General features: G+C 40.5%; 1 protein-coding gene across 6 annotated transcripts in view; it reads left to right on the top strand.

The window, feature by feature from the left end:
• The first annotated feature begins 3,532 nt into the window (after positions 1 to 3,532).
• The window catches only part of grik2 (glutamate receptor, ionotropic, kainate 2), a 172,203-nt gene continuing 161,818 nt past the window's right edge, over positions 3,533 to 13,917 (top strand). For 3 of the 6 annotated variants that reach the window (XR_008416302.1, XM_053882154.1, XM_053882155.1), the window contains exon 1: positions 4,644 to 5,086. Coding sequence is in view for 5 of the 6 variants with exons in the window: in XM_053882154.1 (XP_053738129.1) it covers positions 4,969 to 5,086 (118 nt within the window). In the remaining variant the exon portion in view is untranslated. Of the gene's footprint in view, positions 3,593 to 4,643; positions 5,087 to 13,917 lie in introns of those variants that run through there. The other 3 variants (XM_053882153.1, XM_053882151.1, XM_053882152.1) reach the window with 2 other exon arrangements.

Here is a 13,917-nt window from a genome sequence, read left to right as displayed (position 1 = left end):
GAAGGGTCGGCTCTGATCCGACCTGCACATCTCTGGGTCCTGGAGGCATACAGGTCCTGAAGAGGTGGCAGGCTGCAACTGATCACCTTCTCAGCAGAACGTACGATGCGCTGCAGTCGGAGCCCTTTTTTTTTATCCATTCTGCTGGATATAACTACCTCAGAAAGATGTATTCCAGGCAGTGTAACCTCAAATGTCCTTGAGATGTCACACTCCCTTCCTCAGTTGACATGTTTATCCTGATTCTTACGGTGAGCAACATGAAGTTCACAGTTTTACTGTTTAGAGTGGAGGAGGAGGAAAATCATAGTACTTCAGTGACAGCAGTGAAGATCGAGGAGAGATTTGTAGACAGTTTACTAAACCGTCCTCATTCGTCACTGTGGTTCGCTTTATGCTTTCATTCATTTTCATTTTGGCACCCGTGGTCTTAAATTCTATTCTGATTCTGATTTTATTTCCTTCTTTATTTTGGAAGTTTATTACAGTATTAGTTTAGTTTCAGTTACAGTTTTAATGACTCAAATTGACAACTTCCATTCCCTGACTTTATACTTCCTCACACAGCGTAGCCATCTTTTCTTTCGTCCACGTCATATTGTTTTTTACATTTCTCATTTCAGATCCTTCATCTCTGTTAAAATCAGTTTATTTTTTATTTCATCAGTTTTGATCATTCAATCAGTTTATCCGATCTCTCTGTTATTGGCATCATAAGTGTCATTATTGTTGGCTCAAATAGTTTCTTCCAACAGACTTTCTTCCAGGGTCCAGCTGGGAAGTTGATGTGCTTTTTGAACTTTGATCAGCCGTTTCTTCACTTCAGAGTTTCAGCCTATCTCGCCTGCTCCTGTTTTTAAAAACAGCTTTGTCATATGTTCATTTTCTATGGATTTAGCAACTTTTAACCAGGGGCTCTGGCAATTCATGACTGTCTGGTTCAGCTGACTTTATACGACGACAACACATTCAAACAGAAATGAGCATATTCACTCTAAAGTTAACTTCAGGATCCTTTGTTTGATGATAGTTGATGCATCACGTTCTCACAAAGCAGAGCAGCACTCTCTGCCATGTTTTGTAAGCGTCATTGCACAGATCACCCACTGTAATGGCTGGCAGGTGTTTCGCTCACCCGTCTCACCACATTCACTAAACCTTCAGTATCATTAATCCCCCACGGTAAGAATGAAATCTCTGCCACAGATAACCAGCTACTCTGCTGGAGAGCTTCATGACCATTTGAAGAGTGAATCACTCTGTAATACACAAACACACACCAAACACGCACTCATCCCCTAGAGCATACGGAAGGGCAAGGCGTGAAAAGCAGAATGCATCAGTTTGAATTTGATTCATCTTAGTATCTCATGTTTGACTTGTCATCCCAGATATGTTTTATCCACCATAAACTATATTCTAAGAGAATGTGCTGCAAATGACATTCCCACCGGCAAAGACAACATACCAGGAAGCCAACTGCTAAGAAACCAGTACCAGGAAATAACTGTTTTGCTGCATAAGAAATAAAATTATTATGCCTCTATTTATCAAAATTGTTGGTTCAGTGTCACATTTTAAATTATTTAGCTAATGATTCTTTAAGGTCTACTGCCACTTGTGAATTATTTTCAAATTTTAATTGACTGCACTGGTGTCTATAGGTCATGGGCTGCCAGGCAAAGAAAAGGAAACTCATACAAGCTGACTTTATCAAGACAAATAAGGGGTGATTGAGTTGATTTTGGGGTTCTTAGATGTTCAAGATGGAATTTTTCTTGGAAGAAAATTTAAGTTTCAAACAGCGGTTGCATCACATGAAAGGAAATAAGTGATAAGTGTGACAAGGTGTGATAAGGTTAATGCCATGCACAATAATATATTAGATACAGATTCGAGATTGTAGCTCCATGAAAGATCATTATAAGATGCTTCACCTTCTTATTCCCCATATTCGTCTCTGTAGGCTTCATCCCACTACCACTCACTTCAAAGAACAGTGTAAAGGTCATTACAAATTGGTAGAACCCATGCAAAAGTCTGCTCAACTGAAGCACAGTTGAGTCTGCGTGTCAATTGTTCTAATGTAATGTTAGGACTCCAGTCTTCTGTTGATCTGATTACTAAACTCTAAAGTCCACATTTCCCTGCCCTTGTTCACTGGTGGTGAGTAGTGGCAGATTTTAAGCCTACTGTCAGAATTTATTTAGCATGATTGTTTTGTTTTGTTTTTTTTCATGCAGCTCATGATGGTGGACCCACCAGAATAGCTCAAGGTAACATGTGCTAAAGTTTAGCGTGAAGTATAAATGGGAATATAAATGGAGAGAGAATGATGCCCTTGATATCTTATGAGTGAGTGATATTTAAAAAAAACATACTGGTAATTTCTGATTGTTGAGGACTCATTTTTGTGTGTTATATGAGGACGCTCTTGTGTTCTCTGATCGAATTACTTAATGAGATCTGTGTGCAATCTGGGAAGGGACTGCTCAGTGCAAACATAGTACCGGGGTTACTACATTATAACCCTGCATTACAATAACACAGATTAATAGAATTAATCTCTGTTATTCTTCAACAACCAAGCACACTTGCAACTGATCAGTGTCGAAAGCAGAATGGAGGTAACAAAAAGGTAAAAATCCAAACGGTATTATTCCAAATAGAATTAAATAATCAGTAAACCTGAGAAGACTGATTGAATATATTTCCATTTTGAGTAATGCAAATATTGTTCTAGGTTTCTTAAACAGTTAATATAAACAACACAGCCATTTTCTAGCATGGTTGTTGTGTTTGTTCTGTTACATACACAGCACATACAAATGAACTGGTTGCTAAAGCAAGAGTACTGAAGTTGCCTGAGACTGTTTAAAGTAACTACTAATGAGGAGGAGCAGAGAAAAAGAGGGAACTTCTACCAACCGTTTGATTGAACCACACTGAGACCAACATACACTGCAATATTGCGCATGAAAATGCAGAACTCACAAACAAAGGAAATTAAAAATGTAAACCAACATTGAGGGTGTTCAAGGAAATCGATCTGACACAGAAACTGCAAGACTTCTCTGGAGAATTAACTCCTAAGATCATAAGTAATGGACTGACACACACACAAACGACATTGTATTCTTGTCCACTCATTGCCATAATGCTTTGCCATAAGTTTATATCCTGTGAGGTTTTTCATTGCCATAATGCTTTCCCCAGCCTTACCCTGAACCTAACCACCCAAAAGAGAAATGGCTTATCCTAACCTGGTCTCTGATACAAACTGAAACTGAAAATTAATGCTTAACCTTGTGAGGCTTAACCTAGTGAGTCCACACGGTTACACATTATTTTCCTGAACACACTGTTCGTGAAAAGTGAGAATAAGGGGCAGAAATAATAAGAAATTAAATGGTCTTCACTCTGCTCTTTTCAATTGCTGTGAAATGTGAGCAGTGCGCCCTGATGTCCGGCAGGAGGCGTGTCTCCCCCGCGTCCCAAACGCAGCGCAGCCAGATGTGAGTGCAGGGGAAGAGCTCGTCCTCCTGAACCCAGACTGCTCAGTGTACTGCTCGCTTCCACTGCTTCTCCGAAGGTAAGCACTTCGTTTACTCCTGCGACATTTGTGTCTCTTGTTAAAGTTACATTGATTTTCGGCTGAATTTTGAAGTTGAAAGACGCACATTTGTTTCCGCTTCTCTTCATGGCTGAGGAGGCTTGACCTCCTGTGTCCATGCAGGACCTCTATTGGATGAGGGATGGAGTTGCTGGGGCTCCTCCGATTCCTGTTTTCCTCCGATTCACGACTTAACTGATATGCTGATGTGAAATATTGTTTTGCCCGTCTGTGGTCGTTTTAAAGTCATTTCAAGTTAACTTATCCTTACGTTCAAAAATTAAAAGATAAATTAACTTAAAAACAACAACATTACACTGGACACCGCCATTGACTTCAGAAATAAGAGGACATACATACACTGGGAAATGTGAACGCTGTAAATGTATTTTCTTTTCACGGACTCACAGAAACCGTCGGTCTCTGTCCCCACTGAGCTGCTGCATAATTTTCAATAAATGCAAGTTATCAAAGATGAAACTACACGAGCCTGTTCATGAACAAAGAACACGTCCTGATCCCCTGATACTAGATCTGCAAGCAAAAAGAGAGCTGCATTTTAGCAGTTTGACAATAATACGTCGGATTAATCTATCGGAACAGCTCGTCGAGTTCTTATATTGTTATGTATTTTGTAGTAATAATATTCCGCATCAATGTTCGTTCGTTCATTCAATGCTCATTTTCGGGCTTTACAGTTTGTTATTACTGCGAATCATTTGCCTGACTTTACTTATTTACCTTACTTCGCGTTTTGTACTTCAGTTAAGTTTTTGACGGATAAAAAAAGTCAGCGCGTGATATTTTGAAGTAAATTACAAACATGGTCCACTTTAATTTTCCATCAGCAACATTGTATTTCTCCTCGCAAACACGAGTTATGGTGATGCTTGTGATGTTAGTGAGGTGGCGGAAGAGTCCCTGCGCGGCGCCTGTCGCTAAATGATACGGTATGCTCCGGTGAAAAAGAAGACAAATGCGTTCAACACGATCATTCGTTTCGCAGCAGCGCGACGTCAGTCCGTGCGTGCCGGTGTGGTACGGCAGGAGGAGCTCCGCCGGGAGAAAACTCGCCGAGTTGCGTCCTCATCAGCATCACTCACTCGCCCTGTGTGTGTCTGTCAACAGATGGATCTCTTCAAACTCTCCCCAGTCTGACATGGAAGCGTCTCCTGCACCACCCCCGTAATCTTCATTTGTGGAGTGCTTCTTCCTGGCGCAGGCTCGGTGTTTCTGACCCAGATGGATGTGGCCGGCGGTGGTCGCACCGTGATCTTACCCGGGGGTACCACAGTGTCACACTGAGACAGCGTCCGGAATATACAGTTTTTGGGATTAACGAGCAGCCCAGTGCCATGAAGAGGACATTTTTGTTGGTTTTGCGGGCGAGGTTCCGGTCCGTGGCCGGGCACCTGCTCTTACTCATAAACCTTGTGGGATATTGTCACGGGATGCCGCACGTCTTGAGATTCGGTAAGAGCTTTACCTTTATTTCTATGGGAGGTTGCGACACCACAGTTAGTTGGCATTGCTCGCAGGACTGCAACGATTATACAAATCGAACTAGCCGAGTTCAATCTGGTGATTCTGGGGTCCAACTTGTTGCCGATGAGAAAGTTTGTAGTTCAATTGTCGTGTTGTCAGGAACGAGGACTTTGTTTCGATCAAATGACTTCGTCTGTTCCCAGATTTTTACTTTTATTTCCACCCAGTACCCAGTGGTTTATTTTTCCAGATGCCATCTCCGCAATGTTTCATTCAGGTATCATGAATCTGGCATATATCTGTTACACGACATAGTTCATGGAAAGTAATCGTACACAGTACGATCATACACAGTGACTGTTAGAACCCACATGCACACACTGTTCTTGATGTTTTAATACGCAAATTGTGACTTAACCTTGTGGGATGGGGAGCGCACCAGTAGGTGTGCTTCCAAGAATTGGTCCTTACACACACACACACACAACTACACTCACTCACACACACACAATGATACTTTCATCACGATGAGCTTGACTATGAGTAATTAATTTAAATGCTGATCTGGAAAAATGGATTGATGAATGACTTATCGGGGCACTTTTAAACAAGAACCCAATCCATTCGAAATAGAATTCTGAACTCATGAGTCCAGATATACACACGGGTGCGTATATGCATTTCAGTCTTTGTCTTTTGTTATTGCTGACATCTAACCATTATTACACTTGCTTTTCAAGGCTTTCATATTATAGACTGAAGTCTGGGTCAAAGTCTGTTGTGCTTGGAAATCCTACACATTTCGATCAGGTGTTTTGTTGTCAATATATATTTTAGCTTTTCTCTGGCTGATATTCATCTGCTTCGATTGGTTGCTTGATTGTTGTACTTATTTTTCTGCTGAGTATCCAGATCTTTTGTTGCAGATGAAGTACATTCTCTCAGTACTATGTTGAAATACGTGGATCTTACTTTTTATTATTTCAAAGTCCACTCACGTCAGATCTCAGCACCATACCAAACATCTCGTTTGTGCCTAGCGACTGCTGAACATAATTTGTTATTTGTGTATCACAAACCCTGATGTTGTCCATACGCCCCCTGGCTGGTGACAGTGAGTACACACGAATGGTGATGCAGCCCAGAAGAGCAGCAAGGGAAGGGGAGTATTCCATTGGTAGATCTGTATTGTACACTCTTTACAAATGATTAATGATAATTTTATTTTGTTCAGCTACGTCAAACTGTTCCTCAAAACTATGTTGATAAAAAATGGATAAGCAACAAACAATGGATGCAAATATCTTTTCGAGAAAACAGATCTTTGAATGAAAAAAAAGAAACTGTTTTACCTTATTTAACACATCAACATGTCATTTATCTCAGGTCACTGACAGTGGACTGAACCCGCAGGCACTTAGGAGGATTATAAATTACCCAAATGCCAATATAGTGTCCAATTCACTGGTCCAAGAGTTGACCAGTGAATTAAACTGACTGCTTGTTCAGATATTACAATATATTAATTAGAACAAGAAGCAAAAGTTTGAAATAGTCGTTTGGGTGTGCTCTTTTTTTATTCCAACATTCCATAGAGTAAATAGAATGGGTGCTCCAATTGACCATCCGGGATCTGTGGAAAAAGTTAGTGATCTGTATATGCCAATTGCTGCCTTTCATTGCTGATCATAAAAACTAATCACCTGTGGCAGCCTGCAGTCTGTAGAAGCTCCATATGTTGTGCAGTGTCGCCGCCATTCTAACTGACTGGCAACATGTCTGAACTGGATTTAACACGGTCTTTGATGTTAAGTTTGCATCCTGCAACACATGCAGTGTACGCATATTTCGAAAGGAAGCATGTTAATATTCTTCCACACTACAAATTAAATATGCAATTTAGAGAACAACAAAGGATGGCAAATTTTCAGGGCTCAGGGCAGAAAAAAAAACAGTCAGGAGCCGACAATGAGTAAGCTGTCTCCTATGAGGAGCTAGAGGACCCACCTTTCACAATGGTGGAAGGAGCTCATCACATTAAATGTTTTTTTTTCTGTTGTCCTATTGGCTAAATAGTTGTTGCATTATGCCTGCAAGTCCTCGTTTTCATATTGCTTAATTTGGAACTTGAATTAAGGGTGTCATCAAACCAGGCTTTTAGCTAGGATTTTGAAAGAGGGCATCCAAAGACCCTAGCCCCTAGCCCATAAACGTACCCCCAGCAAATTCCCCTCTCGACACAACATGTCAACAACTGACTTTACAACTTGCTTTGTAAAAAACAAGCTATAAACATCTTTGTGTACAGAAATGACTTTTTATAAAAACAAATATCTGAATCACAGAAGAAATGTTAAGAGGGATGAGCTCAGTAGCTGTTGCCACAGTAACACTTTCTGATGCAAAAAATAAAATTAAAAAAAGTAAAATAATAGAAAAAAAGTAATAATAGAAATAACTAATAAATAAACAACACAAACAAGAAGGGCTGATCACAAATTCATCAATCTGACGGCTGAGGGAAAAAAGCTGTTCCTGTGATGGGAGGTTCTGGTCTTGATTGACCGTAGCCTCCTGACAGAGGGAAGAGGGACAGACATTCCATGGAGACGCAAGATTGTTTTTGGCGGTATATTGTGTACGATAAGTTATCGCCCATCCCTAGTTGAAACACGTGATGCGATACGTCATTAACGTCTGTGTGTGTTATATACATAATACTCCAGTGCACATACTTGAAATCTATTCACAATATAGTTGATGTACCTACATTAATTTGTATACAGTGGTAAATACAGTAATTGTGTCCCCTCTATTATTTCTTATTGTTTTATTTCTCCCAGACTAAAATTGACGAAAATGTTTTTTTGAGTTTTCATTGACTAAAACTAGATAAACTCTATTACGAGTAGACATGACTAAAATGTGACTAAAACTCATTAGTATTTTTTTTTCCAAAACACTAGAACTAATTCTAAAACTGAAATGACTGCCAAAAACAACACTGGTTGCAATGAGCACTGTTGTTCCTTTAGTTGGGCACACCATCTTTTCATGTTTCAAACAATGTTTTCTGTTTTATTTCAACTTGGTGTCCTTTTGATTATCCTTCGATTTTGATGGGGGAGAAAATTCCATTCAAACATTCTTAGAGGGTTTGTTGCGACCATAAGTGGTCAATTGGAAGCGTGTCTTGGAGTGGGTGGGATTTATCATCACAGATTACTTACTTGTGCTTGTGTATACGGCTTATACCCTGTACGCACATCTTTTACAATATAAATACACACAAACGCACTAAAACCAATGTCGACATCCATGTCGTTGCTCCATTTTCTCCATTTCTTCATGCGTTTTTCTGCTTGTGTTCTTAACAAAGCCTTTGTTGTACTTCGATTCCAAATTTCAATATGTATTTGTTAAATAAAGCCCCTCGTCTGGACCTGTTGCAGCCTGGACTGCTGTTAACATTTGTATATACAGTACACACAAAGGCAGTATGTGATCATATGTAGTACAGTATGTACTTGATGCTTGCTTGCTTTGTGGTTTCACAGTTTAAAAATAAAGGTCTATGTTATGCATACCTGTTTTTGTCTGCAGTGAGATATTTTTTTTTGTATCTGTGTGAGTAAGGATGAATGTCACGTTCCAAAGACCCCCCCTTTAATGTGGCAATCTATCCGGAATGCACTCCAAACAACACTTGTCCTACATCCCTCTTTCAACGGAAAGCTGATTTCCTGGCCATTTGTTTACCCTCTTTACTTGAGGGCTCTTCAATTAACCCATTGAATCCAAGAGAGGCATTCCAAACCTGCTACTGTATTGTGTTGTGTTGACATTCAGTTGACCTGAGGTGAAGTAACGTTGAGTTGTGAGTCATTGAGAAACCACCAACAGTTTCTGAGGGACATTCCATTTTGATTTGTGAAATTCTCTTACAGCATTTGAAATCTCTTCCTTTCCATAACTCAAAAAGGTTTCATTTACAACCTTATTAGGTATAATACCATTAATATTAATGCTAATAATAGTAATGGTAATAGTGTCATCACACTGGTTTCCATGTAAAAAAGCGCCCGGTAAATCGCTGAATATTCTCAACCCTTTTGCAGCTGTAGTTTGGTCGCCATATTTGTTTACCGGCGTAATCTTGCGTTATCCATATATCATGAGTCACCACACTCGCAAGAGAAAACCGCAGATAAGTTTCAAACTTTAAACAATTGTTTGCAAAACGTACTCATAGATTTTTAATCGGAGGACTGTTCTGCAGTTTTTTGGCACGATGCCCGCTCTTTTTCAAATTCCTTGCTAAAAGCCTGATCTGTATACACTTGAGTTCTCATATGATTCTACATAACTGGCTTCCCGCCAGGATTTTTTGAAACTTTGAATTGTCAGTCGCTAGGGAGTGCAAACCGTCTTGTTGTCAAAAGTCAGTGGTCGTGTCGTCTAGTCCAAGTCAAGTCTAGTTGGTAAAGTGCTAGTAAAGTCTACACGATTGTTGTCAGTGAGTTTTGATGAAGCAGTTTTCTTGCTGTTTTTGTGGCATTTGTATTGAACAGTATTTTTGTCTCACCCTGCTGCTGCTCTTCGTGTTCAACCTTTTTTGGATTAAACCCTTAGTTACTTTGAGCTCTCGTCTGGTCATCTGCTAAGGGTCTGAATGAGCTTTACACAGTGCAAGTATGCTACATAGAAACGAATGTGGTGCAGCGCCACAACTGAAATGAGAGTTTCAAAAAATCCTGGCGGAAACCCTACCATGTCAATATACGGACTGATGTCAGTGAATTCATTGAAGCTAGTATTATGATGGACATTCAGTCACAAGAGAACAATGGAACATACAAAGGGGGTGGTGGAGTGTCCACATTTCACCATTGAAATGGAAACAAAGTAAAACACCAAAGTAACATACTGTGTACATCTGTACTGTGCACAGATCTCCAGTTATACACGTTTTTACAAAAGAAATGGGAGACATAATGGATACAGACAATAAAAATATATACTGTTGGAGGAGTCAACGCACCTTATGACGGCCAACTTCCTGGACACGTTAATCACAAAACGATCAAGAACAACTGCAACCAGTGGCGTTCTAAGCAATAACATCTTTATAAATCTGACAGGCAAAATCATCAAAAGAGGACTGATTTATACCGATATTAGTGTCCACCTACCAGTATTCATGAGCTCCACAGATCAAATAATGACAACTGAACAGGAACACAAGACAAGAGAACAGATGACTAGAACAGAAGAAGGAATTGTTAACTTTAGAAAAGCTGCACAGAAGGAGGACTGGTGATGAATTTGTGTAACATTTGTGATACAATTATTGGCATATATTGTCAATAACATACTGTATATCTTAAAAACAAATTTAACAAGAAGCCATAGATCAGGCCTACATAATATATGTAAATATGTTAACAAAACACTGAAGAGCCAGAAAAGAAAAATGTATGTAAAAAATACAGGGTCAAACCGACGGACACAAATTAGTAGTCAAAGAAGGAATTCTACAGAGCAGAATGAAAGCAACATCAAGGAGACCTGGTAGATACTCAACAGAATACTGGAAAACATAAAGTGACCAGATACAGCTAAGATAAAAAGCAGAACATTGTGGAGGAATGCAACACTTTTTTGTGAACACTGGACCTACACGAAGAAAGTAAAGGCACAAAATAAAGTGGAAAAGCTGGTGTTGGAGAGGTCAGAGCCTCAGATCCATGTACACAAGTGGAGCAGTGTAGAGGACATTTTGGTATCAAGTTTTGAGAACACGACAGCCGAGGACAGCGACGGCTATGCTGCACCTGTGACCCTTTGACATACCTCTGTAACCTCTCACTGCAAGCGCCAACGTTTCCGAAAAGGATGACGGTCGCAAAAGTCTTGCCCCTGCACAAAGAAGGTGACACATTGACTTGAGTTGAATTCAATGTACCAACAAAGAAGCCGTAAGGCTCACCTGAACAGCTGGTCGTGAAACTGGGGAAAGATCCGCATGCAGCTCGGGAGCCTCCTGTTGGTCAGGCCTGTACGTACTTTCGACTGCTTTGTTCAAGAGAGATGATTGCAAATATATGGTCTGTAGACAGAAATGCCTACATACTGGATCGTTCCCTCATTTGCTCATTTCCTCATTTTTATAGTGTCACCTCTTTTATGGTACATCTCTCTTTTGCTGCTTGTATGCATCAGATATTTGACGCAAATATCTTGGTGCTACTCTTAATGATCTTGGCTCTCTTAAATGAACTGGAGCAGCAGTTTTGTACTCTAGCCTACAGCAAATGCACTGCTGGTGAATATATTTAACTTATTGCTAAGCAGCATAAAATGTGCGCCTTACACTCAAAGCGAGTCCATATGAAATTGAATCTAAGACAGTGGTTCACACAGATATAATTTTAGATCCACTGAGAACAAATAGTACAAGCTGATGAGTGATGACAAGGCTTTAAGTCTAAGCGGGTGAGTGTTTCAGATATGGCACGCATAAGCTGCAATAAGAGAGGCAAGATGCCATGTTCCACCACTTTCTAATACTGCCGTGCATGACGATTTCTAATTCACCATGTAAAATGATTCTCGTACAATCCTCCCACTTGGGCCTAAAATAATGCATCTGCTTGCTGGAGCTTCTTACCAATGGAAGGATGATATTTGGAGCAAATTCCTAGCGTGGTGACTGTGACCTATATAGAGGTGACTTGGACTTAATGGAGATGCTCTGTTCCTTCCTAACACAGTCGATGTGAGTGACCGGAACACTTCTGTATCAGTTTCACAGTAATACGAGCCTAGACTTCTCAACATACACTGTCCTCCCCCTGTATCCTTTTGGCTTGCTCTTTGATTAGCAAGGGTAATTTTGGTGACATTAACATGACATGGTGCTGCTCAAGCTTTTTGTATGGATGTACAAATTATCACATTTGTTGTTTTAGCATTTAGGTTTGTGACAATCAGCTCATACCCCATTGAGACCTGCCTTCATAGTGGCACATAGATGTTGACACTCATCTCCCTGATGCATGACTGGGCCATTCAAACCCATCTGTGAGAAAGCAGGAAACCCTCCTCCAGCTTAACCTATTTTGTGTAGCCACCTTACTCACATCTATTCTGTTACCTGGTTAAGAAAGTATTCAGTAGTATTGAAGAAACGTCTTTTTGGTATCACTTTACACAAATGGACTCATCTGATAGGGGATCATGTACAGAGGGCCAGTAACTCAAATGGAGATAGATATATTCCTGAGCAGGGAAAATAACCTTAAAGTAAAACCAATATCAAAATGTAACACCACAGAGATCACAATTTAGACTGGTTCGATAATAAATTGCTGTTACTCCTCACTATAGTTGGCAATGCAGATTTGGCATCAAGCCGATTTCCTGAAATATATTGACATTTCAACCCCACAAGTTTGAAATATGAATGAGGATGACATTGTTCGACTCCCAGACGCAGGGATTATCTGCCAATCATATCCACAGCACCAGCAAAGTTTTTTCAATAGCTGGAATTTAGATTGACGCACTTTCCATTTAGTCCAACATCTGCTTGTTGATATGTTCTGGTTGTGCACTTTTTGGCACGGTGTTGTCTACTACAAGTGTATCTTAACTGAGCTAACAAAGCTTGGCTAATGTTTTTACGTTTTTTTCTCAACACCGCAGTGATGTTTTTTTCCTGAACACATTTACATTAAGAACAAACGTGTGTCTCCACCGGAATAACATAGCTACACATTTCACAGAATTAATCAGAAAACTAGCGTTATGTCAGGGAGGTACATGGGAAGTAAATTGAACACGCTGTGAAGTTTACCTTGTTTGAAGTCCAAGGCTTCAATCTGGATGCCTTCGACTGATGTGCCGCCTCATTGTGTGACGTGTTTTGATGGACGGGGGGCTGGGGGTGCTAATGCTCCCAAATTTTGACAGTTTCTGTCGTAGCACACTTATTCTGCATCTGATCTTGCCTCTGCAGTCTTGCTGTCTCCTACTTTAGCTGTTGTGGGGCTGTCATAAGCATGTTCTGTGTATGAGACCAGACAAGACCTTCCTCTTTTACTGAGAGATTAAGGTAATCTCAGCCATGCTTTGCATGTTAGGAGGAAGTTTTATATCCATATTAAGTTAGAAGCAACATTTACTTATTAACATTTTATATTTAATATGTACTTAAATTCCAAAATTTCCCACACACCTGCGTTCACACCTGTGTAACTCAGGATTGTAGTACAGTGCATCAGCTACTGATGCCTGTCAACAGTCTGTCAGTCTTCACTCAGCATGTAGCATGAGAATTCAGTGGTACAGTGGAGTACAATGGTACCTCGGTTCTCGACCACAATCCGTTCCAGACGGCCGTTCGAGAGGCGATTTGTTCTAAATGTGAATCTATTTTTCCCATTACAATTAATGGAAAAAGAAATAACGTGTCCAAGCCTTAAAATAGGCTTTTGTAGGCGTGAATGTAGTGTCTGCTGCAGGTGCGCTGTTCGTCTATGTGTGTGGCCGCTGCATGTGGGAGGCGTTGCCGAGTGTATGACGTCTCTCGAGAAGTGAAGAGGTGCCCGGTGCATGTCCAGCTCTGAATGTGCAGTTCTGTGCAGTTTGGCTGTGACAAACTACTAAACCAAGTAACGCTCTGTCCGAAACTCGTCTCATCGCTGTCTGAGCTCCAGCTGACAACAGGACATCAAACCCTGGAGTGCGCGCTCCAGCCTCGGAGGTGTGGAGAGCGAGCACCTCCCCTGTGACACTCTACCACGGTCCAGTGCGGA

This window comes from Synchiropus splendidus, chromosome 12 (assembly GCF_027744825.2).
Source record: "Synchiropus splendidus isolate RoL2022-P1 chromosome 12, RoL_Sspl_1.0, whole genome shotgun sequence".
In the NCBI taxonomy this organism is placed as follows: Eukaryota; Metazoa; Chordata; class Actinopteri; order Syngnathiformes; family Callionymidae; genus Synchiropus; species Synchiropus splendidus.
Note: the sequence above shows the minus strand (reverse complement) of the source record. Positions and strands in the feature narration are given on the sequence as shown.